This window comes from Chiloscyllium punctatum, chromosome 48 (assembly GCF_047496795.1).
Source record: "Chiloscyllium punctatum isolate Juve2018m chromosome 48, sChiPun1.3, whole genome shotgun sequence".
Taxonomy (NCBI): Eukaryota; Metazoa; Chordata; class Chondrichthyes; order Orectolobiformes; family Hemiscylliidae; genus Chiloscyllium; species Chiloscyllium punctatum.
Window position 1 is genome coordinate 27,038,328 of NC_092786.1, and position 26,511 is coordinate 27,064,838.

At 41.7% G+C, this 26,511-nt stretch overlaps 1 protein-coding gene across 1 annotated transcript in view; it reads right to left on the bottom strand.

Annotated features, from left to right (window-relative positions):
- Nucleotides 1-394: 394 nt before the first annotated feature.
- Nucleotides 395-26,511, bottom strand: part of chsy1 (chondroitin sulfate synthase 1) — a 34,366-nt gene continuing 8,249 nt past the window's right edge. The window contains exon 2 of the mRNA XM_072564900.1: nt 395-5,146. Coding sequence (XP_072421001.1) covers nt 3,560-5,146 — 1,587 coding nt within the window. The 3' untranslated portion in view covers nt 395-3,559. The remainder of the gene's footprint in view (nt 5,147-26,511) is intronic.

Sequence of the window (26,511 nt, forward strand, 5' to 3'; positions counted from 1 at the left end):
TGCACAAAGTAGACTTGCATGCTTCATTAAACAAACATTAACCAGGATCCACAGGATTTTCACATGCTAATGACATAATATTAAGGTAGGAATTAATGCCTTTAAAAGTTCATACTGATGAGGTTTAGGTAATAATTACAAGTGGAAACTTGCCATAGGTCGGTGTGAAATGCAACACAAAGGTGCCATCTTAATCCCTGCATCTCAAACCACTAAGAAATTAAAACCTCAAAATCCAGCCTTGCAATGAATCCAATGATAGATTGTTTCTATCATCATTTTGAAATGCTCCTTTCCATCCTCCTCTGCTTGGTTAACTCAGATTTTCCTTCCTGGCAGTTGTGTGATGCAAATTCCTTCTAACATAATAATAAAACCACAAGGAAACAATAAATCATGTTCATTTTTAATAAACAGTATATACACAAATCAGTACACAAGAACTTTTTCAAAGAATTTTGCATGGAGATTTGCATTATAAAATGTCAGAGCTTTGTCATTTAAAGGGCAGAAAATACTATAAATAGATAGTTGCTAAATTGCAACTCAACTGATTTTTATATTTAAAAAAGAATATCTATCAAATTGTCCCAAATTCTTCAGGAAGAAAGTTGTGGATGTCTCTGCAGTTCTTGGAGACATTTTGTTACATCAATCAGCTCAGTTATTCCATTCCAAAATTACCAGTACATCCAATTTTAAACTGCTGAATGCTTAACACACAGGGGCATGGACTCATATATATAAACCCCAAGTCATTATTCTCCAAATCCGATTTTAACCATATTTTATGTCAGTACACAAAAACATTGAAAATCTTTTCAATTAAATCTTCTTAGATCTGCAATGAAATAGATTAAACGAGGAATGCAGTGGTCAATGAGAAATCCCTCAAATATTCTCATTAATTAATCTGTAAACTTCAAATGGTAAGCAAACACTTAAGGATTAAGTTTGTTGTTTGCACAGCGTCCTTAGGCCACACATTAGAAGTGCTCTCCAACGATAGCTATAATAGACCATTTTTTAAAAAGTGCCTATAACACCTTAGTTTGAGTTGAAGGGTTCTTACAGAACGGAGTTAACTCAGGCTTGATTGGAGCTTTTAAATGAGAAGCTGGACAATATCAACAGATCTTCCCTTTGGAACTATCAGACATGGGGGGTTAATTTTGTCTTGTTCAATTAAGGACACTGAATGGTCTTCACCGTACAGGTTAGAGTGATCCTGTACAAAAGTTATTAAACAGATCCAAAAGAAAGGTTTGCATGGCTAACATGCTACACATAATCTTGAACGGGCAGTGGAAACAATTCATAAAACTTACTGATGAGAAGAGTTGAGGTCTTGCTATCTCATCACTCACCTGTAAAATGAGGAAGTTCAGTAGTGTGAAAATATCACCTAAGTTTGTGTACATGATGTTTGATTTGGTGTGATACAAAACCCCTTCAAGAATGAAAAATGTAAATGCTGACAAATTTGGAAATAAATTCAAATTCAGGATCAAAATGCGCAATCAAGTATAGAAATGGTGAAACTGTATTGCTTTTTTCCCTCATTTAAGAAATATCTAATACATGTTAAAGGGCACTGGATGCTGTCAGGCATAGAGTTAGAGAAATTGTACTTAATAAAGAACAGGGCTCTACTTTGGGGAGTAGCACACTCCCTCTCATGAGAAGGTTAAATGGTATGTGATTTGCATTAATTGAATGTTCAATAGTTTCATTCAGTCTCTGAATTTTTTTCTCCTTGTCTGGAAAGTAACACAAGTCACACAGTTGGCAGAAAATAATGGGGAAAGCAACTTAAAAAACGAAGTAAGCAACATTTGCCAAACAGTACAGCATTTAACTAGTTTTGCGTTACATTTGTTGGTAGAGATGCTATTGGCACCTTGTCAACTGTCAAAAGGAATTTTCAAATTGTGGTATTAAGTTACATAAAAGTAACAAAGATTTATAGACATCAAACAACTACACATCGCCCAAGTTAGACAAAAAAAACCACAGTCTGTGGTGAAAAATTAAAGTTCAGTTCTCACAGTTAGCAAGTTTGCTTCAAGCTTCATTTAAAAGAATTATGTGACTCTTTTAAAAGGATTAAAAAGATACACAAACATACTTAAACTTTCAAAACTAAATTATTCTCCTGTTACTTATCTGGTGTATTCACAGCCTCAAGAGCTCAGTCCTCAACTACTTTGCTGTCTACAATTCCTGTTCTAACCACACTCAACCAGCTTATGCAGCACCCTTGACCACACATTAAAAGTGTTCCCGATGGTAGCTATAAATTGCATGCAACACCCTTAGTTGGAGTTGAAGGGTTCTTACAGAATGGATTTAGCTCAGGCTTGATTGGACCTTTTAAATGAGAAGCTGGACAGTATCAAGAGATCTTCCCTTTGGATCTATTAGACATGGGGGAATAATTTTGTCTTGTTCAACAGTGGTCCAGAAATGAAAATTAAGACTTCAGTTTCTGCAAGTAGTTTCCCAATTAGACAAATTCTCTGAATGGTATACATTCTCCCCATACAGTGCCCAAACCAATAGTTCGGCCCAAAGCATTAAAAGCCATCCTGGAGAATCTGGACAGGTGGTGAAACTCCTTCATGTACTGGACTTCATCCAGAACTAGAGATGTTTCAGTGTGAAGCCATGTTCATTTACAAATGTTCCTTTCTGTCTGGTCCAATCTGAATTACAAAAATATGAAAATGTTACACCAAGGTCAAAAAAAACTTTTTATACCAGAGCTATGGCTTGAATGATATGATATTATGTGACTGCAGGAAAATAATTTTTGAAATATAGGACATGGAGAGGAAGATGGAAGACAAGTTTCAAAAGATATCCCTCAACTTGTGTAGGCCTGTAGAAAATGCTATAAATACAGAGGGTCAGAGGCACCCTGGTAATCTTGCGTAGTAGGTACAACATGGTAAATCACACACCACTGAGGAAATTAAATCTATTGAAAACATGACCACTTAATACAAAATGCCACAAACACTCCCAAACATACTTAGCACTCACTGAAGTCAGCACTTAGCTGCTGGTATTGGCAAGTACAGACTAAGGTCACCTCATTCTGAGGAGTAAAGAAATGAAGCCAACATTTGAATTGAGCAAAGTCTTGACACACTAATTCATAAACAAACAGAATAAAATTATGGAGTCACAACATTGTCATGTGCAATAGCCCAGCTGCTATAAATGGGTACAGTTGCTTCATAAATTTAAATAGCAACCCAAAATTATTCACATTATAAAAGTTAGACTCAAAGTCTCAAGGATCTGGCAGACTATTCTTAGAAGTTGGTGACCATTGCTAGCTTCCCTTCTATTCTAACTGGAGAACTGCCAGTGGGTTGTGTGCAATTACCAGTTTCTTCATTCTAGTCCTGCACCTGAACAGTCAACAGCCAGAATTGCTTATGCAAACATTCATCACAGTTTTTATTCAAAGCAAAAAACTCACTGCTTAAATCAAACAATAAAAACATTAAAAAATAAATTAGAAAAAAAAATTCTCCAGCCAAGCTGGATGTTAGGATGTCCTCTTTATATTGTCATGATTGCTGCTGCTGAGATTAAGTTTGTGTTTTTCTAGCCAGAGCTCTGCCAGTTGCTGTGTGGAGCCATAAGTGGAGGCTTTAGAGGCCATGCACATTTTGTATTGTTTTGCTTTCAGATTTGGGTCACAATAGATTGGGTGGTAGATATGAACACTTCCAATTTCTTGACTCCTGAATGGTTTTAAACCAACTTCGATGAATCTGTTGAAGAGATCCACATCTTCCATGCCCCAGCCCTGGATTGAGACATCAAAGCCACCAGCCAGCAAAAGATCACTTTTGTAAATACAAGTGATCCCAAACCCATAGTTTCTCCAGAATCCGCTCTGTATTGTGAAGGCATAATTGTCATTGGGAACTTTCCCTGCGTGTACAATCTTTGGGTCATATTGGGTAAAGATAATTGGAAAGTATGCCCCTTTCCCTGGCTCAGCATTATCCCTGCAGCGCTGCAGAAAATCCACTGTAAAAATCAAGTCAACATCACAAAACAAGAGAAGGGAATCATTGCTAAATTGAGCAGCTCCGAATTGCAGAGCAAGAGCCCTGGAAAACTCATTAGCCACTGGGAAAAGCTGGACCTCTGCTTTGGGGTACTTTACCTGATAATCTCTCAACAGTTCTAATTGTTTAGTTTTGTCTGGATTTGAATCTAAGTTGAATAACAAAATAACTAGTTTTACGTTTTGATTTGAAACCAGACAAGTTCTTTCAAAGTTTTCCATGAATCTTGCAAACATTTCAAACCTGCCAGACAGTGGGACCAAAATGTTGATTTTCTTATCTTTGGGCTCCTTGGTTCCAACTTTACTGGTTCCCAGTTGGAAAGGTGCAAATATTTTGAGGGGGTTTGAGAGGAAGGAGAGAGATCGTGAGTTACTGTTAATTGCATTAGCCAAATCTTTGGCATTAATTTCTTCACGTTCAGCAAACTGGATCTTGCTGAAAGTTTGCTGCAAGTAAGCATGTCTCCTCACAGGAACAGTCATCTTTTTGCCCTTGTGTTTTTTATAGAGAAGTAGTAGGTCAAGTACATATTCTGCTCCATACATAGGATTAACCCTTCGATAACCATACTGAATTTCTTTGAAGTCAATGATTCGACCTCTGCTCTTGGCATTTGCATTGATCATCTCCATCACCTGCATAATAATGTCATCTAAAGCTTCTTTCTGAGAGGAATCCATCCCTCTCCTTGGGGGCTGGCCATCAAAAGCTGAAAAAAGATATTTCCCTGTCATGAACTCCCATTCCAATACCTCTTCCCTGTGCTGAGGTTGGAACCGCATGAAGGAAGGGGGGATTCCCAACTGAAGGTCATCTTTATGAAGTCTGGAGTTGCTATATCGTCCCATCAGCACAATCTCTCGATGAAGCTGGATCGTGCGATAACGAAGTTCTGCAATCTTGCGGCTCAACATGTAACTATGTAGCCGGTACTGATATTCGGGACTCTTGTTGGGATGGAGAGTGATTGCCCGCTGGATTTTGCTGTTATGTAGATCTTGGATGTAACCTTTTTTGTTTTGTTCATAATTTTCATAAAACAACTGCTGCATCTGCACAAGTAAAAAAGGAAAAAATATTCAACACAACTGCATGTATGGACTTAAAAAACATGCTTTCTCCACGTTACCTGTAAAGACTTGTATTTTTTATTTTTCACTACTTTTAATTGAAATACATTTCGAAATGAGAAGAACCATTCTAAAACCAAAGATTGCTGATGAGATGCTGCATGTTTTAAAAGAGAGGAACCTGATACTCATTAGGGATAATTACTCAATAGGAACCCTCTAAAATTGATGGTGCAAGATTCTGCAATGGAAATGTGACTGTCATACAAAAGGATGGTTAGATTTTCTCTGGTCGGAGAGGTCATTACCTGTGTGGTGCAAACGTTACTTGCCACTTATCAGCCCAAACCTGAATGTTCCATTGCAGTCACTGATTGCCTCAGTATCAAGGGATTTGCAGATGGAATATAATACCGTGGAATCATCAGTAAAGTATTACCCCAAAGAACCCGGTCCTTGTTGTGCACTGGTTAGTGTGCCTGTCTCAGGGCCAGAAATTCCAGGTTCAATTCCCATCCGCCCTGGAGGTGTGTCACAGCAAATCCAAACAGGTTGATTGCATTAGCTATGTCAAAGAACTCTTGGGATTGAGATGGCTGGTCTCTAATAATCACAGTCATTTTCCTTACCATTCAGTATGTCTCCTCAATGATAAAACATATGTGTTACAGTCAATATTCTGGGGACCTGGGTTTAAATCCCACCATGGCAAATGGTGGCATTCAAATTCAATAAATACCTGGAATTAAGAATTACTGACGACTGTGAGATCACTGCTGTCAGAGAAATCCACCTGATTAATAATGTCCTTCAGGGAAGGAAACCTGCCATCTTCACTTTGTCTAGTCAACTCCAGACCCAAAGCAATGCGGCTGACTCTTAAATACCTCTGAAACAACCCATATGTATCAATCACTAGAGAATCTACATAGTTACTGCATTTGCTGTTTGAGTTCATGTATTTCTGGATATCAGAGTGTGTCTCAGAAAAAATAACAAAATGAAATTCACAGTTGGCCTTGGAGGAATCTGTGTGGGTGAGCTCACAGCACAGGAACCGGTAAGTACATAGTTTTTAATGTGTAACCTTGCTCTAAGTCTGCAGTAGTGAATAGAGTGGGTTCTTTCTGGATTATGATTAGATTAGATTGGATTGGATTCCCTACAGTGTGGAAACAGGCCCTTCGGCCCAACCAGCCCACACCGACCCTCCGAAGAGTAACCCAGCAAGACCCATTTCCCTCTGACTAATGCACCTAACACTATGGGCAATTTATGAGATTAGATTACTTACTTACAGTGTGGAAATAGGCCCTTCGGCCCAACCAGTCCACACCAACCCTCCGAAGAGCAACCGACCCAGACCCATTCCCCTACATTTACTCCTTCATTTAACACTACTGGCAATTTAGCATGGCCAATTCACCTGACCTGCACATCTTTGGACTGTGGGAGGAAACTGGAGCACCCAGAGGAAACTCACGCAGACATGGGGAGAATGTGCAAACGCCACACAGACAGTGACACGAGGCTGGAATTGAACCTGGGACCCTAGTCCTGTGAGGCAGCAGTGCTAACCACTGAGCCACCGTGCTGCCCTGTTTTATTGAATTTGTCTCTTGATTAAATATTAAAAATATAATCCAGAGCACTGTATTTAGGGCAAAAGGATGGTACTATTTTCTGAGTCTGTAGATTCTAAAGGAACAAAGATGGCCTTTAGTACAGTGATAGGCTCTTCTTGTTGGATGTGGGAATTTAGGGAGTGTTCCCATGTTATTGTTGATTATGTCTGCATTAGGTCTGTTTGGTTGCAATTTCGATCAGATTGCATGGATCAGTTGGAGTGACAGTTCGAGGAAATGAGGAATTTACAGGAGCTAGGCAGTATGATGGATGGCAGTTATAGGAAGGGAGAAAAGCCACAGATACAGTCAGGTAGACGGGTTAACTCCAGGAAAAGTTGGAGGGGTAGGAAGGTAGTACAGGAGTCTCCTGTGGCTATCCCCATTTCAAATAAGTATGTCTTGGAAAACGTAGGGGGTGATGGACTCTCAGGGGAAAGTAGCACAAACCACCAAGTTTCTGGTATCGAGACAGATTCTAATGTAATGAGGATATGTCAGGTTCTAAGCAATTGGTTGTGATAGGGGTCTCTCTAGTCAGAGGCACAGACAGATGTTCCTGCGGACAGCAGTGAAAAATCAGAATGGTGTGTTGCCTTCCTGATGCCAGGATCAAGGATATCTCAGAGAGGGTGCAGAATGTTTTCAAAGGGGAGAGGGACCAGCAGGAGGTCATTGTGTACATTGGAACTAATGAAATAGGAAGGGAGAATATACAAAGTTACGTAGGAATTTTAAAATGAGGTCCTTGAGGATAATAATATCTAGATTACTCCTGGTACTATGAGCTAGGCAGGAACAGAAGGATAGAACAGATGAATGAGGAGCTGATGCATGGGAGAAGGGTTCACATTTTTTGGATCATTGGAATCTCTTCTGGGGTAGAAGCAATCTGTACAAGAAGGATGAATTGCATCTGAATTAGAAGGGGACTAACTTACTGGCAAGGAGACTTGCTAGAGCTGCTCGGGAGGATTTAAACTAGTACGGTTGGAGGTGGGGGACCCAGGGAAATAGTAAGGAAAGAGATCAGTCTGGTACAGACAGGAAGAAAGCAGAGAACAAGGTAGGATTGATAAACTGTGTTTACTTCAATGCAAGAGGCCTAACAGGGAAGGCAAATGCATTCAGGTTAGGAACATGAGACTGGGGTATCATAGCAATTACAAAAATGTTGCTCAGGGATGGACAGGACAGGCAGCTTAATGTTCCAGGATACAAATGCTATAAGAAGGATAGAAAGGGAGGCGAGTGGCGTTTTTGATAAATTAGATTAGATTAGATTACTTACAGTGTGGAAACAGGCCCTTCAGCCCAACAAGTCCACACCGAACCACCGAAGCGTATACCACCCAGACCCATACTCCTACATTTACCCCTTCACCCAACACTACGGACAATTTAGCATGGCCAATTCACCTAACCTGCACATTTTTGGATTGTGGGAGGAAACCGGAGCACCCGGAGGAAACCCACGCAGACACGGGGAGAATGTGCAAACTCCACACAGAGAGTCGCCTGAGGCGGGAATTGAACCCGGGTCTCTGGCGCTGCGAGGCAGCAGTGCTAACCACTGTGCCACCATGCCGCCCACAAAGGGATAGTATTACAGCTGTACTTAGGGAGGGTATTCCTGGGAAGTTATTTGGGTGGAACTGAGAAATAAGAAAGGGATGATCACCTTATAGGGTCACCATATTGACCCCCTAATAGTCAGCGGGAAATTGAGAAACAAATTTGAGAGGAGATTTCAGCGATCAGTAGGAATAATAGGGTGGCTATTTTAAATTTTCCAAACATAGATTGGGACTGCCATAGTGTGAAGGGTTTTGATGGAGAGGAATTTGTTAAGTGTGTACAAGAAAATTTTCTTATTGAACATGTGGATGCACCTATTTGAGAAGGTGCAAAACTTGACCTCCTCTTGGGAAATAAGGCAGGGCAGATGACTGAGGTGTCAGTGGGGTTGCACTTTGGGGCTAGCAATCATAATTCTATTAGTTTTAAAACAGTTATGGAAAAGGACAGACTGGATTTAAAAGTTGAAGTTTTAAATTGGAGGAAGGCTCATTTTGATGGTATTAGTCAAGACCTTTTAAAAGGTCGATTGGCGGCAGATGCTCGCAGGTAAAGGGATAGCTGGAAAATGGGAATCCTTCAAAAATGAGATAACGAGAGTCCAGAGACAGTATATTCTTGTTAGAGTGAAAGGCAGGTAGGTGTAGTGAAAGCTGGATGACACAGAAGTTGAGGTATTGATTAAGAAAAAGGAGGACACACGTAACAGGTATAGACAGGAGAGATCAGGTGAATCCTTAGCAGAGTATAAAGGAGTACACTTAAGAGGGAAACCATGAGGGGAGAAAAGGGAACAGGAGATAGCTTTGGCAAATAGGGTTAAGGAGAATCCAAAGAATTTTTATAAATACATTAAGGACAAAAAGGGTAACTAGGGAGAGAATAGGGCTCCTCCAAGATCAGCAAGGCAGCCTGGAGTGGAACCACAAGGGACAGTGGAGATACTAAACAAATATTTTGCATCAGTGTTTATGGCAAAGGACATGGAAGATATAGAAAGTGGGGAAACAGATGGTGACATCTTGAAAAATGTCCATATTACAGAGGTGATGGTACTGGATGTCTTGAAATGCATAAAAGTGAATAAATCTCCAGGCCCAGATCAGGTGTACCCTAGAACTCTGTGGGAAGCTAGGGAAGTGATTGCTGGGCCTCTGACTGAGATATTAGTAGCATTGATAGTCATAGGTGAGGTGCCGGAAGACTGGAGGTTGGCTAACTTGGTACCACTATTTAAGGAAGGTGGTAATGAAAAGCCAGGGAACAACAGGCCAGTGAGCCTGACATCAGTGGTGGGCAAGTTGTTGGAGGAAATCCCGAGGAACAGGATTTACAAGTATTTGGGAAGGCAAGGGCTGATTAGAGATAGTCAGCATGGCTTTATGCATGGGAAATCATGTCTCACAAACTTGTTTGAGTTTTTTGAAGAAATAACAAAGAATTGATGAGGGCAGAGCGGTGGACGTGATCTATATGGACTTCAGTAAGGCATTTGTCAAGGTTCCCCACTGGTTAGCAAGGTTAGATCAGATAGAATACAGGGAGAACTAACCATTTGCATACAGAACTGCCTCCAAGGTAGAAGACAGAGGGTAGTGATGAAGGGCTGCTTTTGAGACAGGAGGACTGTGAGCAGTGGTGTGCCAAAAGGATCAGAACTGGGTCCACTACTTTTTGTCATTTATATAAATGATTTGGATGAGAAAATAGGAGGTATAGTTAGCAGGTTGGAGGTATAGTGGACAGCAAAGATTACAATGGGATCTTGATCAGATAGGCCAATGGGCTGGGGAGTGGCAGATAGAGTTTAATTTATGCAAATAGGAGGTGCTGCATTTTGGAAAAGCAAATCAGAGCAGGAAATATGCACTTAAATGGTAAATCCTAGGGAGTGTTGCTGAACAAAGGGACCTTGAAGTGCAGGTTCATAGCTCCTTGAAAGTAGAGTTGCAGTTAGATAGCATAGTGAAGGCGGCATTTGGTATGCTTTCCTTTATTGGTCAGAGCATTGAGTCTATTGAGTTGGGAGGACATGTTGGAGCTGTATAGTTCATTGGTTGGGCCAATTTTGGAATATTGCGTGCAATTCTGTTCTCTTTCGGATTGGAAGGATGTTGTGAAACTTGAAAGGGTTTAGAAAAGATTTATAAGGATGTTGCCAAGATTGGAGGGTTTGAGCTGTAGGGAGAGACTGAACAGGCTGGAGCTATTTTCCATGGAGCGTCAGAAGCTGAGGGGTGACCTAGTGGAGGTTTACAAAATCATGAGGGGCATGGATAGGATAAATGGACAAAGTATTTTCCCTGGGGTGGGGACGTCCAGAACTAGAGGGCATAAGTTTAGGGTGAGAGGGGAAAGATATAAAAGAGACCTAAGGGGCAACTTTTTCACACAGAGGGTGGGGTGTGTATGGAATGTGCTGCCAGAGGAAGTGGTGGAGGCTGGTACAATTGCAACATTTAAAAGGCATCTGGATGGGTACATGAATAGAAAGGGTTTAGCGGGATATGGGCAGAGTGCTGGCAAATGGGACTAGCTTAAGTTAGGATATCTAGTCGGCATAGAAGAGTTGGACCAAAGGGTCTGTTTCAGTGCTGTTGTCTCTATGACTCAAATAAGTCTTAAATAAGTGAAACCGGATGCACTACCTGTGGCACCGGAAACAACAGTAGTAAAACTGCTGTCAACCCTGCAGTATCCTCCTTACTAACACTGGGGGTTTGTGCCAAGATTAGAAGAGCTGTCTCAAATTAGTAAAGCAACAACATTACATAATAAAAACAAAGAAATGCAGATGATTGGGAAAACATTAACTTTTCTCTTCACAGATGTCGCCAGACCTACTGCATTTCGGTTTTTGTCTGTTAACAGTCTAAGAGACAAAAAAAAACTGGAATCCAAAATAGACAGGCAGGAGGCTAGAAGAACCTAGCAAGCCAGGCAGCATCAGGAGGTGCAGAAGTCAGCATTTCGGGAGTAACCCTTCTTCAGGAGCGGGGGTGGGTGTGGGGGGAGCTGCAGGTAAAGGGGGAGGCAGGGGCAGGGTGGTGAGGTGGGGAGAGGTGAAGACAGGTCAAAGGTACGACCTGGTTGGTCAATGGGAGGCATGAATCCAGTTGGTGGCAGGGAGGAATAGAGGGAGGGGGAGGATCTGGGAAGGGTGCCAGGGAATGGACAAAGAACAAAACTATTTTACAACCCACAAACAGGCCTCTTGATCCTACAAGCCTGAGCTGATCCAAATCCACTATCTAAACCTGTCGCCCAATTCCTAAGCATCTGTACTCCTCTGCTCCCTACCTACTCATGCCACCTGCCCAGATGCACCTTAAATGAATCTACCATACCTGCCTCTGCTACCTCTGCTGGCAACGCGTTCCAGGCATCTACCACCACCCTCTGTGTAAAGTACTCGCTGCATGTATCCCCCTTAAACTTTCCACCTCTCACTTTGAAAGTGTGATCTCTCGTTATTGAATCTCTCACCCTGGGGAAAAAAAGAAACTTATCTGTACCCTGTATATACCCTTCATGATTGAGATCTACACAATCAGGTTCCCCCCCCCAAATCTCCTTTTTTCTAATGAAAATGATCCTAACCCACTTAACCTCTCTTCATAGTGAGCAGCTTCCATATAGGCAACATCTTTGTAAACCTCCTCTGCACCCTCTCCCAAAGCATCTACATCCTTTTGGTAATGTGGCGACCAGAACTGTACACAATATTCTAATTGGTTCAACCACAAAGTCTTATATAATTTTAAGATGACCTGCCAGCTCTTATACTCAATACCCCGGTGTTCACCTATTTCAAGCAACTTACTTTTCCTCTCCCTCAGTCATCCAGACAGCTATCTGCTGCCACGCCCCCATTCCCCACTCCACCATTCTAAACCCCCCCCTCAATGCAATAAAGACAGAGTCCCTCTTGTCTTCACCTACCACCCCACCAGTCTCCACATCCAACGCATCATCCTCAAAAACGTCCGTCAAATCCAATTAGACCCCACCACCAGGAACATCTTCCCTTCCCCACCCCTCTCTGCCTTCCACAAGGACATTCTCTTTGACAGTCCTTGGTTTACACCACCCCCGCCACCGAACCCCCAAGTACCTTTCCCTGCAACCAGAAAAGATGCAAAGCCTGCCGGTATACCACCCTCCTCACCTCAATCCAGGGTCTCAAACAGTCCTTCCAGGTGAGACAGAGGTTCACCGGCCTCTCTTTCAACCTAGTTTACTGCATCAGGTGCTCCTGATGTGGTCTTCTCTACATCGGGGAGACTGAATGTAAATTTGGAGAACGGTTCGCTGAGCATCTCAACCGGGCCTGAAGGAGCTGACCGGACTTCCCAGTCACTGCCCATTTCAAATCTCCTAACCGCTCTCTGTCCGACATAACCATCCTTGGCCTCCTCCACTGCCAAAACAAACCACACTGCAAATTGGAGGAACATCATCATGACGGCTCAGTGGTTAGCACTGCTGCCTCACAGCATCAGGGTCTCAGGTTCGATTGCAGTCTCAGGCGACTGTGTGGAGTTTGCACATTCTCCGTGTCTGCGTGGGTTTCCTCCCGGTGCTCTGGTTTCCTACCACAGTCCAAAGATGTGCAGGTTAGGTGATTTAGCCATGCTAAATTGCCCATAGCGTTAGGTGCATTAGTCAGAGGGAGGTGGGTCTGGGTGGGTTACTCTTTGGAGGGTCGATGTTGACTGGTTGGGCCGAAGGGCCTGTTTCCACACTGTAGGTAATCTCATCTAATGTTCTGCTTGAGCACCCTACAGCACAGAGGACTCAACATTGAGTTCTGCAATTTCAAAATAACCTCCATGCCATCCCCTGACTCCCTTCCCAGACCCTACCACCAACCAGATTCATTCCTCCCATTGTTCCACCAGCTCGTACCCTCTTCACCTATCCCCACCTCACCACCCTGCCCCCCCCGCCTCCCCATTTATCTCCAGCTCCCCCTACACCCAAAGTCCTGAAGAAGGGTTACCTTCTGAAACGGTGACTTCTGCACCTCCTGATACTGCCTAGCCAACAGTCTGAGCTAGCCATTTTCATGGAATCACACCTTATAGAATATCTCAGATACCATCATCACCATTTTGTCCTACTGGTAGGACAGATCCATCAGTACAGTTAGGAAGGAGTTGCCCTGGGAGTCTTCAACATTGACTCTGGAGGTGCAGAATATACTTTGGGTAAGGGATTTCAAATATTCACGCCAAGAGTGGCTCAGCAGTTGCTGGTAGGCTAGGTTTGCAGCAGGTGGTGAAAGAACCAGCATGAGGGTAAAACATACTTGACCTCACCCTCACCATTCTCCCTTCTACACATGCAACTGTTAGACTAGATGGGAAAGATGAACAAATCTAGCAACTCAAGACTGGGCGCTGTGGGCTGTCAAAAGCAGAATGATATTCCAATGCAATCGGATGGCCCCAGCATAACCGCCCACTCTACCATTACCATCAAGCTCGGAGACCAACCCTGGCCCAATGCAGAGTGTAGTAGGGCACACCAGGGACTGCATGAGGCATAACTAAAGATCTATGCCAACCCAGTGAAGCTACCAAACATGATGATCCAATTCAGCATCCTTTATTTGTCCCCAGCATCACAGATGCCAAAGTTTAGTCAATTTGATTCATTCTAAGCGATATCAAGTTGTGGATATTGGAGTTGAGTCAAATTGGCTCCAGGACATCTCTGAAGGAGTTACTCAGTGAAATGCCCTTGGCCCAATCACCTTCGGTTGCTTCATCAATAACCGCCCCTCCATTATAATGTGAGAAGTGTGGAAATACATCAATGATTGCACAATGTTTGTGACTCCTCATATATTGAAGCAGTCCACGTTCAAGTACAAGACAACAATATCCAGGCTTGAGCTGAAACGTGGCAAGCAAAATTTATGCCACACACATCCCATACAATGATCATCTCCAATAAGAGACAATGTAACCACTGTCCCTTGGAATTTCATGAAATTACCATCAATGATTTTCAAGGATGTTGCCAGGGTTGGAAAGTTGGAGCTATAGGAAGAGGCCAAATAGGCTGGCCTGTTTCCCTAGAGTGTCTGAGCAGAATGGTGACCTTCTGAAAAGTTTATAACATCATGAGGGGCATGGATAGGGTAAATAGACATGGACATTTTCATGGAGTGGGGGAAGTCTAGAACTAGAGGGTATATGTTTATGGTGAGAGGGGAAAGATTTAGAAGGGACTTCAGCAGCAAATCTTTCACACAAAATGCAGTGCACATATGGAATGAGTTGGTGGAGTGGTGGAGGCCGGTACAATTACAACATTTAAAAGGCACCTGGATGGGTATTTGGATAGGAAGGGTTGAGGGAGATATGGGCCAAGTGCTGGCAAATGGGACTAGATTAGTGGGTTTTGAGAAGTTTGTAGCTCGGGTTGAGGTTTTGGATGTAGGTTTGCTCACTGAGCTAGTAGGTTCGTTTTCAGATGTTTCATCACCATACTAGGTAACATCTTCAGTGAGCCTCCGGATGAACCACTGGTGGTGTAGCCCACTTTCTATTTGTAGGTTTGGGTTAGTGATATCATTTCGTGTTCTTTTTCTCAAGGGGTAGTAAATGGGATCCAAGTCAAATGTGTTTGTTGATAAGAGTTCCAATTGGAATGCCATGCTTCTCAGAATTCTTGTGCATATCTCTGTTTAGCTTGTCCTAGGATGGATATGTTGTCCCAATCGAACTGGTGCCCTTCCTTATCCGTATGTAAGGATTCAAGGTCATGTTTTGTGGTGAGTTGATGTTCACGTATCCTGGTGGCTAGTTTTCTGCCTGTTTGTCCAATGTAGTGTCTGTCACAGTTCTTGCAAGGTATTTAGTAAATGACACTACTCAGGCCCCTTGGCATCATGGTAGCCCACAAACCCACCAACACACTAAAACAACAACTAATGAACTTGAAAGACCCTATACAAACAACAAGCAAAACTAATGTCATTTACAAAATACCTTGCAAGAACTGTGACAGACACTACATTGTAACAAGCAGAAAGCTAGCCACCAGGATACATGAACATCAACTAGCCACAAAAAGACATGACCCATTCTCATTAATATCCTTACATATGGATGAGGAAGAACACCACTTCGACTGGGACAATACATCCCATCTTAGGACAAACCAAACAGAGACATGCACAAGAATTCCTCAAAGCATGGCATTCCAATCAGAACTCTTATCAACAAATACCTTTGACTTGGATTCCATTTACTACCCCCTGAGAAAAAGAACACAAAGTGACATCACCAACCCAAAGAAACCCAAACATATAAGTAGAAAGTGGGCTACACCACCAGTGCTTCATCTGGAGGCTCACTGAAGATATTACATAGTGTGCTGACAAAATGTCTGAAATCAAACCTTCCAGCTCAGTGAGCAAACCTACATCTGGGACTACATTAATTTAGGATAGCTGGCTGGCATGGATGAATTGGATTAATGGGTCTACTTCCATGCTGTACATCTCTATGAATTGCCTACTATCAACATGCCACAGATTACCATTGAGCAGAAATTGAACTGGACTTACCATAACGAATAGTGGCTAAAAGAGTGGGTCATAGGCTAGGAATACTGCAGGAAGTAATTCACCTCCCGATTCCCTGAAGTCTGTTCAAGGCACAAGTCAGCAGTGTGATGGAATACTTCCCATTTGCCTGGATGATTGGAGCCCCAATAATATACCATAAGCTTGACACCCCGCAGGATGAAGCAGCCTGCTTGACTGGCACCATATCCATAAGCATCCATTCCATCCACCAGCAATGCTCAGTAGTAGCAGTATGTAATGCAAAAAATTGCCCAAATCCTTAGACATCACTTTTCTAACCCATGACCCACTTCCATCAAAAAGGATAAGGGCAACTGATATATAGGAACACCACAACCTGTAAGTTCCCCTCCAAGCCACTCACGACACTGACTTTTTTCATTGTTGCTGAGTCAAAAGCTTGGAATTCCTGAATAGGATTGTGGGTCAACCCATCACAGGTTGACTGCTACAGTTCAAGAAGGCAGCTCACCACCAATACCTTAAGGGCAACCAGATATATGCAATAAATGCTGGTATATCAGCAATGTTCATATCCCACAACTGAATTAAAACAAAATTTGGGATTCAGATTTAAAATGCAGGCGATGAATTTTGGTTAGTTCGGTTACAATATCTTAAAAAGGTATTGTAACAAAATACCTTTTTCCATGTAATAGACTAAATGTTCTGTTGTTAAGATTGTTTGCAGCCTATGTGCATATAGTACAGCAATTAACCACCACAGTAATCAACTGCAAAATGTAAACACACTATCTATTAAGCCAGGTTTTATTCTGGAATCTGACTTGTGCAGTATTACCATTAGCTGGTATCATAACACCAAGCAAAGGTCCAAATTCCATTGACTTTAGTTTTGCTTGGGTTTTGATAATAGTCAATCAAATGTTGCCTTTTTGTTGAAAAAGCAGGCTCACCTCAGTATTCAAGCAAATGGCTGAACCAAGGCTGCAATAAACTCTGGAGTCAAGTGACTCTGGCAGAAACCAAACTGAGTATTGGTGAGCTGGCTTTTTGCAGGCACTGCTTTTTCAGCAGTGTTAATGAGAGTAGACTTATGGGATGCCAACTGACCAGACAGTAGCTGACTTTTTTGATGACTAGTTAGGACTTCAATTTTCAGCAATTTGCGGTAGATGCTAATTTGGCCATGCTGAATCAGGTTGACTAGAGATTAGCTAGTTCTTAAATCTTAAGGACTACGACAAAAGGTTATTGGCTCCCATTGCCTATGCAGCATCTAGTCTGTTGAGACATTTCTTGACATCCGGCAGAGTAAATCAAAATCATTAAAACATTTAAACCCAAGTGGCAAATTTAAATAGCCTTGTTTAATATTCAAGAGATGAGACATTAGGTCAGGACTTCACTGAAACATTACTGTATCAGCCTCTGGTCAAAACAATTAGTCTATCATATGGATGAAGTGTTGGGACCTGGCTGATAAATAGGGAATTGGTGAAGGTACAGGGGTTACATCTCCTCTGTTGAATATTCTAGTGGGGTGCAAATGGACAGCAATGGGACACTTACTGTGTCTTTCTTAATATTGCGTGGGATGGTAGTGGGAGTTCAGGGCTTAGGGAGTACAGAAGTGCCAGAAGAGGGATGGACAATTTAGAGAATTTCTGGTCAACAAAAAGGTACACTTTTTCACACAATTATCTCATATCAAAACAAATGAGATGGATAAACTGGCAGATTAGCACAACTCTGACTCTCTCCTTTCAACTTCCTATTTGATGAAAATGGGTCTATGTTTTTTGTCGAAATTGGTTAACAATCTATTCCCAGAAATATATAGGTTGAGGAAGGTGAATAACTTAAAAGCAAAGTAAGGTGCAAATTTGAATCCACTTTAATTTTAGGGAAAGAAAGCAACATTAATACATCAACACCACACTGGAAAACAAAGTATAGACCAGACTAGGGGACACAGTAAAAGTATTCATGAAGAGCACCACGTGACCAAGCTTTCATGCAAAATTGACCACAATGCTAAAACTAAATTTTTATTTCAATTTTAAAATTAATTCGTTTTGTGTTATTTCATAAAATTGAATAAGTGAAGGTGGCAAAGTCTGTGGATGAGCTGGGGAGGGGGGCTATATGACCAAACGTTTATCTCGACCGGTCCTACTTTGTCATCATTAATTTGAAGTCACCAAGGATTTTGTTTCATTTAAGTTACTCCCGGTTTATTGTGGTTTCTCGCATTACTTCAAACGGTTTCATGACAGTTTGCTGATTTGACTGAGGATTACAGCAACGATTCCAAATATTACGAAGAAGCAGAGCTCTAAAAACTATTGCTACCAAATAAACTTGTTGGACTATAACCTGGTGTTGTGAGATTAACTTTGTCCACCCAGGTCAACACTAGCACCTCAACATTATGCCCAAATATAACATAAAAGGCAATATATATTGAACAGCCAAATGTATAGTGACATGACACCAGTTTTTGCAGAACCTTTTAAAAAGCCATGGCCAGTCAATTTCAGTACAATTGCTGGAACTATGGAAACATCTTGAACACAAACCATTCATTCTGAGGATAATGGTGCAATCAGGAGTCAAGATTGGTTACTCCTGAATGTGAATCTCTAGCATTGCAGAGTAGCTATTATTTGATGAAACTTGGTCATTCCTTTTTAAAAACAAACAGCCTTGTCAGGGATGTTATGATACATCTCTGGAACAAATGAAACTTGAATCTATGCTTTCTGAATCACAGGTAGGGACACTACCACTTCACCACTAAAGCAGCTTTCCCCATTCTCCAGCTGCATTGATTTCAGGTAGGCCTGCTACTTAACTTAATAATTATATATCCAAGGACAGTACAAGAACCAACTCTTTAAGGCTTGAGTGCCATGTAAAACGAGATATCAGTCCTTAGCACCAACGTCCCCTTTCTAATGCAATACCCGTTCTTTCTAGTATTTGCCAACATGCCCATAAACACTGCTGCCAAAGTGAAAATTCTGGGTCCCACTCTGTAAACTCCTCAGACATGGACATGATGTTTCAGACTGCTGCATCTGAGTGGCAAGACCTTCTCTTCCTGCACTGCCTTAACTAAGAAATTTGCAAATTTAAAATTGGCATTTAAATGCTGTTGGCTGTTGCTGCAGAGTTAGGCTTGCATATATTGCTATAGAACACCATTAACATTTCTCAATGGTTAATGTTTGAAGTAGTTAATGCCATGGATCTTAACCACATGACTGCAGTAACCTTTGAAAGTTAAGCTATAAATCCAGCATGTGCTTGACTGAGCAGTTCGAAGATACCAAACTTGCATAAAGTGACTACCCCTACTCTTTACCTTAGTACCTCTTTACAAGTCCTCACGGTTGGAGTATTCCATTTAACTGCTTGACTGGCATTTGAACCATATAGATGTTTCACTTTCACCAATGCCAGTTGCTTACAACCATTACAGGTTCTGCTGGATAAAGGTTAACACGAACTTTATTATTGACTAACAAGTGTTAATGAAGTTAAAATACATTCAACATGGAATAATGCCACATATTTGTTACACTTGGATGAAGCTTCCCAAATCAGTCCATGAGGTGTAACTGAAATTTAAACAGCAATTAAAGTCACTGTGTCCCTTGGAAACATTCCCATTAAAATTCCTGTTTCCATTTCAAACAGAAATCATTCTGGTGCTCAGAGGACTAATCTCCTGTAATTATGTCATTACAGTGTTTAGCAGCTGCAATGAGATAGTTTCAGTTAGTGTGACAAGTCAATATTGGCAACTTCTTCCATAATCAAAGAATAGTTTTTTTTAAAATAAATGGAAACAGATTGCATATATGCAAATCCAAGTTTGTATAGACAAAAACACAACTTTGAAGGCAACGTGTAGCTTTGGGGGATCTGTCAGAAGATTCTAAGTCTTATCTCACAGACTTAAGTATACAGTCCAATGCAGTACTGAGGAAATCCTGTCTGAGATTCACTGTGCTCAAATTGCCTGCTGCAATTTCTGCAGCGACAAAATATACTCCAAAATATTGTCAAGCATTACCTACATTGAAACATCTCTTAAAAAAAGACACCCATTGGTAAACAGTGAAAACTCAGAATTTGAGCAAATGAAAAATGAAACATGAACATTTCAACACAGTCTTAAAAGTTCAATTCTGCCCATGATAATTACTACTTTCATTGAAGCATGGGTTTATATAGGCAGCGTTAGACCCAAACTTGGGTTTTACCAGGCAAGAAAATAACTACTATACTCCATATGATTGCTATTGCTCACTAGTTCAGGACTGCATACTGATTTTATTTTTAAAATAAAGGATCCAAAAGCTAAGGACTTGCATGGGTCTAACTTTTGTTGGGAATCAGGTAACGATTTGGACAATTTTCTACCCGCAACTGGTGTAATCACAAAATCAAGTTAATCCCAAAGAATCAATTTGCTCCCCCATCCCCTCAATGCAAGATTTGACACTGATCAAGTAGATTTCAATCCCACTGGATGGGCATTATGAAAGATGATGGCTTTGTCAGCATGGATAAATGTCAGAAAGCAATGCAGTGAGACAACTAGCACTACTGTTATGGAGCTGTCAAACTGTTCCTAGTTACAGATAGGTCTCAGTCCGTTCATTTGTCACACTATGCTGGTTTAGATACATTAATGCAGAGCCTCCCATGCTTTATTCCTTACTACACCTACATAGGCTTGAAAATTATCACAACCCCTCAGTGAGAACTGCAGGAGTGGATGAGGCTGAGAAAGCAAAGCACTTGTTAAAGAAGGAGCACAGCTTTTGTAACTTGAATGCAGATCCATGCCAGCCATGGTGACCTCTGAGCTTGTGATTTCAAAATTTCAACTTGCATCCCTTCTTGCGGTCTGACCTGATCTTAGGGAGCCTTGCAATGATGCCTTATGGGACATAATAAATCATAGGAGAAAGTCCTGCATCACCATTTAGGAAGAGTACTGTTGAAACATGTTACCTAAGACTACGTATATGTACAGATAGAAAATACACCAATTAAACATGGACAAAGGAGTAAGCAGTGACAAACAACCCCTTAGACCTGTACTCAGTAAATTTAGGTCATGCAATGAAATCCAATACTTGCCTGGAAAAAGTCCTTTCAGGTTATAACCTGAAGATCACAGCATTAAAAATCATGTCAACAAAATCATGTTTCATGATGGTAATCCATTTCCTCAAGGTGATACCCCTTCAGTCAGTTTGATTAATGCAAAATACATTTAGCAGACTTCAAACACCTCTGGAAGGGGGAACTGGAGATCAACAAGCACTTATCTGAAAGAACCTTTAGCACGTCCATGTAGACCCCTTCTCAAAGGGAAAAGGAGGTGCTTAAGCAGAAACCTAAGGGGATAAGATACTAAATCTTTTCATCCTAAACACATTTGTGTAGCAGGACAATGACCAACACCAGTCATTAGGACATGTTACGACTCATTGGCAGCCATGTGAATCTACATTTCCCACAAGCTACTTTACAACGCTCTTCTGTTATAATAACCTAACATCTGACTCATTGAGATTAATGTTAAATGCATAATGCTTCTAGCTATGGATACTCTACTTAGTATTGCCTCTGGATGAATGGAAATCTGTTGCCAGTGGATTAGTACATTTAAATGGGAGATTTAAACAATCCTTAGATAAGCACATGGATGATTTTGGGATAGTGTAGGGGGACGAGCTGAGAATAGTTCACAGGTCGGCGCAACATCGAGGGCCGAAGGGCCTGTTCTGCGCTGTATTGCTCTATGTTCTAAATGACCTATTGGACTATGCCACGAATGCCATCTAGACCCTTGAGAAGTACCATGTCAACACAGTGACGGATTCTCCATACTGTTAGTATGCCTGTCCTCCCAGCTAGTGTCCTTGAAGCAGCTAATGGCACCAGCAGAAACCACCTCTACTGGTCTATCTACATGCTGAGGATACCTGAATTCAAAATACCAAACCAAATAATCTTCATCCAATTTAAGGAAGGCAAAGGAACTGCTTCAAAGACTTCCCTCAAGAAATGCTGGGAAGAAATAGATTTGAAGGAAATTCTTGCAAGAAGGGACACAATTCTTCAAGAACATCTGGCAGCAAGAGGAAATACAAACAAGGAACCAGAGCAAGGAATAGCGGTGATCAAGGACCACTTTCACTTCCTGGAAACACCGAGCAAATGTGTGTGATCAGAGATGCGGCTCTAGGAACAGGCTCATCAGTCTCACCAGACCTGAAGAACCCATGACTGGTGACACCAAATTTTCTCGGTGGACAATCACTTATTGAGTGATTGCTGACATTTACTGGGACTTGAAACATCAAAGTAGCAAGATATACAACTCTGGCAAAAGGAGAGCTTGCACGCCGTGGATCTAATATTTTAAGTGGTGGACATCTGTGCAAATCAGGTTAGTTTGAAACAGTCTGCTTACTCTCTATTCGCTCCTTCTTACATTTTGCGATAAGGCATCTCACAAGTTGGCCATTAAAAGGGAAAAAATAATTTTCAGCATGGATACACACTGTAGCCACAGAACAACAGAGTCAGCTAATATACAGTATTTGGATATTTTTAGCCAACTTGTTAAGATAAGCCCTTTGCACTTTTGCAATGGGGCTGATAATAGTGACTCCCAGTTACAGCGAGGTTTCAATCTGTTTATTGGTTGCATAGTGCTGGAGGTAGGCCTGTTGGAGTGTAATGTTATGAGATTAAAATCACAGACTAGAAAAAAAAGCACCTCAGAATGTACATGACATGAGTTCAGCTCCATTTAAAGTTCAATTTCAATGCACGGTCTAAAAAAGTGTTTGGTGAAAGCTAACTTTTCAAACTAGCACCAGCTTAACAAGAAGGACAGCAGAGATGACCTTGGTAATTATAGACCAGTGAACCTTACTTCTGTTGTAGGAAAGGATTTGGAAAGGATAATAAGATTTATAATCATCTAGCAACAATAATTTGATTTCAGATAGTCAACATGGTTTTATCAAGGACGGGTTGTGTCTCACAAACCTCAATGAATTTTTTGAGAAGGTGACCAAGCATGTAGATGAGGGTAGGGCAGTTGACGTGGTATACATGGACTTCAGTAAAGCCTTTGATAAGGTTCCACATGGTAGGCTGCTGGAGAAAATGCAGAGGCATGGAATAGAGGGTGATTTAGCAGTTTGGATTAGAAACTGGCTTTCTTTAAGAAGACAGCGAGTGGTGGTTGATGGAAAATATTCAGCCTGGAGTCCAGTTACTAGTGGTGTGCCACAAGGAATTGTTTTAGGACCACTGCTGTTTGTCATTTTAATAAATGACTTAGACGCAGACATAGGTGGATAGATTAGTAAATTTATAGACTACAATAAAGTCGGTGGAGTAGTGGGCAGTTTGGAAGAATGTTACAGGTTGCGGGGGACTTGGATGAAATGCAGACTTGGGCTGAGAGGTGGCAAATGGAGTTCAATGCAGCTAAATGTGAGGTGATGCACTTTGGGAAGAATAACAGGATGGCAGAGTATTTGGTCAATGGAAAGATTCTTGGTAGTGTGGATGTACAGAGGGATGTTGGAGTCCATGTACATAGATCCCTGAAAGTTTCCACCCAGGTGGATAGTGCTGTTAAGAAGGCATACAGTGTGTTAGGTTTCATTGGTAGAGGGACTGAGTTCCAGAACTGCAATATCATGCTGCAACTATACAAAATGCTGATGCGGCCACACTTGGAATATTGTGTACGGTTCTGGTCGCCTCATTACAGGAAGGATGTGGAAGCATTGGAAAAGGTGCAGAGGAGATTTACCAGGATGTTGCCTGGTCTAGAGGGAAGGTCTTATGAGGAAAGGCTGAGAGACTTGGGTCTGTTCTTATTAGAAAGAAGGCTGCTAAGGGGGGAACCTGATAGAGACATACAAGATGATCAGAGGATTAGATAGGATAGACAGTGAAATACTTTTTCCTAGGATGATGACATCAGCGTGTACGAGGGGGCATAACTACAAATCGAGGGGTGATAGATTTAAGACAGCTGTCAGAGGCAGGTTCTTTACTCAGATTGTGGTAAGGGCGTGGAATGCCCTACCTGCTAATGCAGTCAACTCAGCCACATTAGGGAGATTTAATCAATCCTTAGATAAGCACATGGATGATTTTGGGACAGTGTAGGGGGACGAGCTAAGAATTGTTCACAGGTTGGTGCAACATCGAGGGCCGAAGAGCCTGTTCTGCGCTGTACTGTTCTATATTCTAAACCCAGCGTGTGAATTTTCCAGACAATATTCTAAGTTGTACAATTTTTTAAAAATTGTCTCTCATAGTATTTGGGCCTCATTGATCGGCAGCATTTATTGCTCATCGTTAGCTACCATTGAGAAGGTGTTGGTGATCTGATTTATTGAACCACTGCAGCCCCTGGGAGTGAATTCCAGGATGTTGACCCAAAGTGAATGAACAATAATATATTTCCAAGTCAGGATGCAGACAGTGATATTCTCACACATCTTATCCTCCTAGATGGATGACAGTCCTAAATTTTCCACACTGCATCTTGCAGATCATACATACTGCTACATGGCGTTGGAGAAACCAGACATGGACATTTGTGGATGGGATGCCAATAAAAGGGGACTGCTTTGTCCTGGGTGGTGCTGAGCTCGAGTGTTGTTGAAGCGGGGCTCATCCAGGCAAGTGGGGAGTATTTTGGAAAGGCTTTGTGGAGTCAAGAGGGAAGTTATTCACTACAGTATTCCTAGCCTCTGACAATCTCTAAGAACATAACAGCACAGTACAGGCCCTCTATGTTGCGCCAACCTGTGGAACCATTCTGAAGCCTATCTATCCTACACTATTCCATTTTCATCCATATGTTATCCAATGACCAGTTAAATGCCCTTAAAGTTGCCGAGTCTACTACTGTTGCAGGCAGTGCATTCCACACCCCTACTACTCTGAGTAAAGAAACCACCTCTGACTTCTGTACTACATCTATCACCTCTCAGTTTCTAGCCATGTCCTCTTAATCTGGCCATCACCTTCTGAGGAGAAAAGTTCTCACTGTCCACCCTATTGTAACCCTCTGATTTTTTTGCCTCAATTAAGTCACCTCTCAAACCTCTCTCTAACGAAAACAACCTCAAGTCACTCAACCTTTCCTCATAAGGCCTTCCCTCCATACCAGGCAACATCCTAGTAAATCTCCTCTGAACCCTTTCCAAAGCTTCCGCATCTTTCCTATAATGCAGTGACCAGAACTGAATGCAATACCTCAAGCGTGGCCACTCTTGTAACCCCTGTTTTTATATGGCAAACCAAGTTCAGTCTCTGGTCAACGGTAAACCCCAGGATGTTAATAATGGGAGATGAAAACACCATTGATGTCAGGGGTGGTGGTTAGATTGCCTCTTCTTAGAGGTCATTGCCTAGCATTTGTATAGCTTGAATGTTACTTGCCACTTGTCAGCTTAAGACTGGATATTGTCCAGGTCTTGTTGCATTTCAAATCTGAAGAGTTACAAATGATGCTGAGTTACATTGATTATTGCAAATTGGACATCCCTACTTCTGACCTTACGATGGAGTGAAGGTCATCTATGAAGCAACTGAAAATGGCTGACCTCATATTACCCTGAGGAACTCTTACAGAGATGTTGTGGAGGTGACATGACTGACTGCCAACAACCACACCCATTTAACGTGCCAGGAATTACTCAAACGAGTGGAGAGTTTCACCCCACCTCCTCAGTTACCATTGATTCCAGTTTTGGAGAGGGCCCTTGATGCCTAACAGTCAAATGCAGCCTTAATTTCAATGGCTGTCACTCTCACTGCATGATGGGAGGCAGGCAAGTGGGTGGTTGTGGGGGGACAGGGAGGGGTGGTAATATCTAATACTTCCACACTATTAGAGGCAGAATCACAAACCAGATGAAGTGGAGTTTTCTCTTATAATGAAGAATGCCACAGTGTTTCTGAAAAATTGCGGAGGTGATGGAAGACTTCCTCAAATCTTTGGAACCTTGATGTGGATTTTCAACATTCACCATACTTTGTACATTTACATAATTAAGCAGTCACAGTTCCCAATACAACATAGACATATTAAAATTGCCAAATTCATGCAACTCCCCAGTGGTTACTTGTTATCATTGTAAATATTAGTTTCCAAATCCTTCAGAGATTCCCCCTGCTGTACGACTCACTAAAGGTTCCTTTCACATCAGGCTCAGATTGAATTTCTTGATTACTCCCAGAGCAAAAAAGCAGAATCTGCTCCAGGTGGGAGTTAGGGCTCAGAGCAAGCCAGAATTAGCAAGGAATGTGCAGCCCAGTTTACTATGTTCAGAGCAGATGTACAGAAAGCACCTTGTTTTTTTGTTGCGGTGCACAAGGCCTGTTTGTGCCAAATACAGAACAGAGACCCCAGCAACCCAAACCTTAACTAGCATAGCTCACTTTGAGGTACGTGCGGAGAATTTAAGACCATCAGAAAATTTTGGGGATGTTTCTCAATCACTCACTAA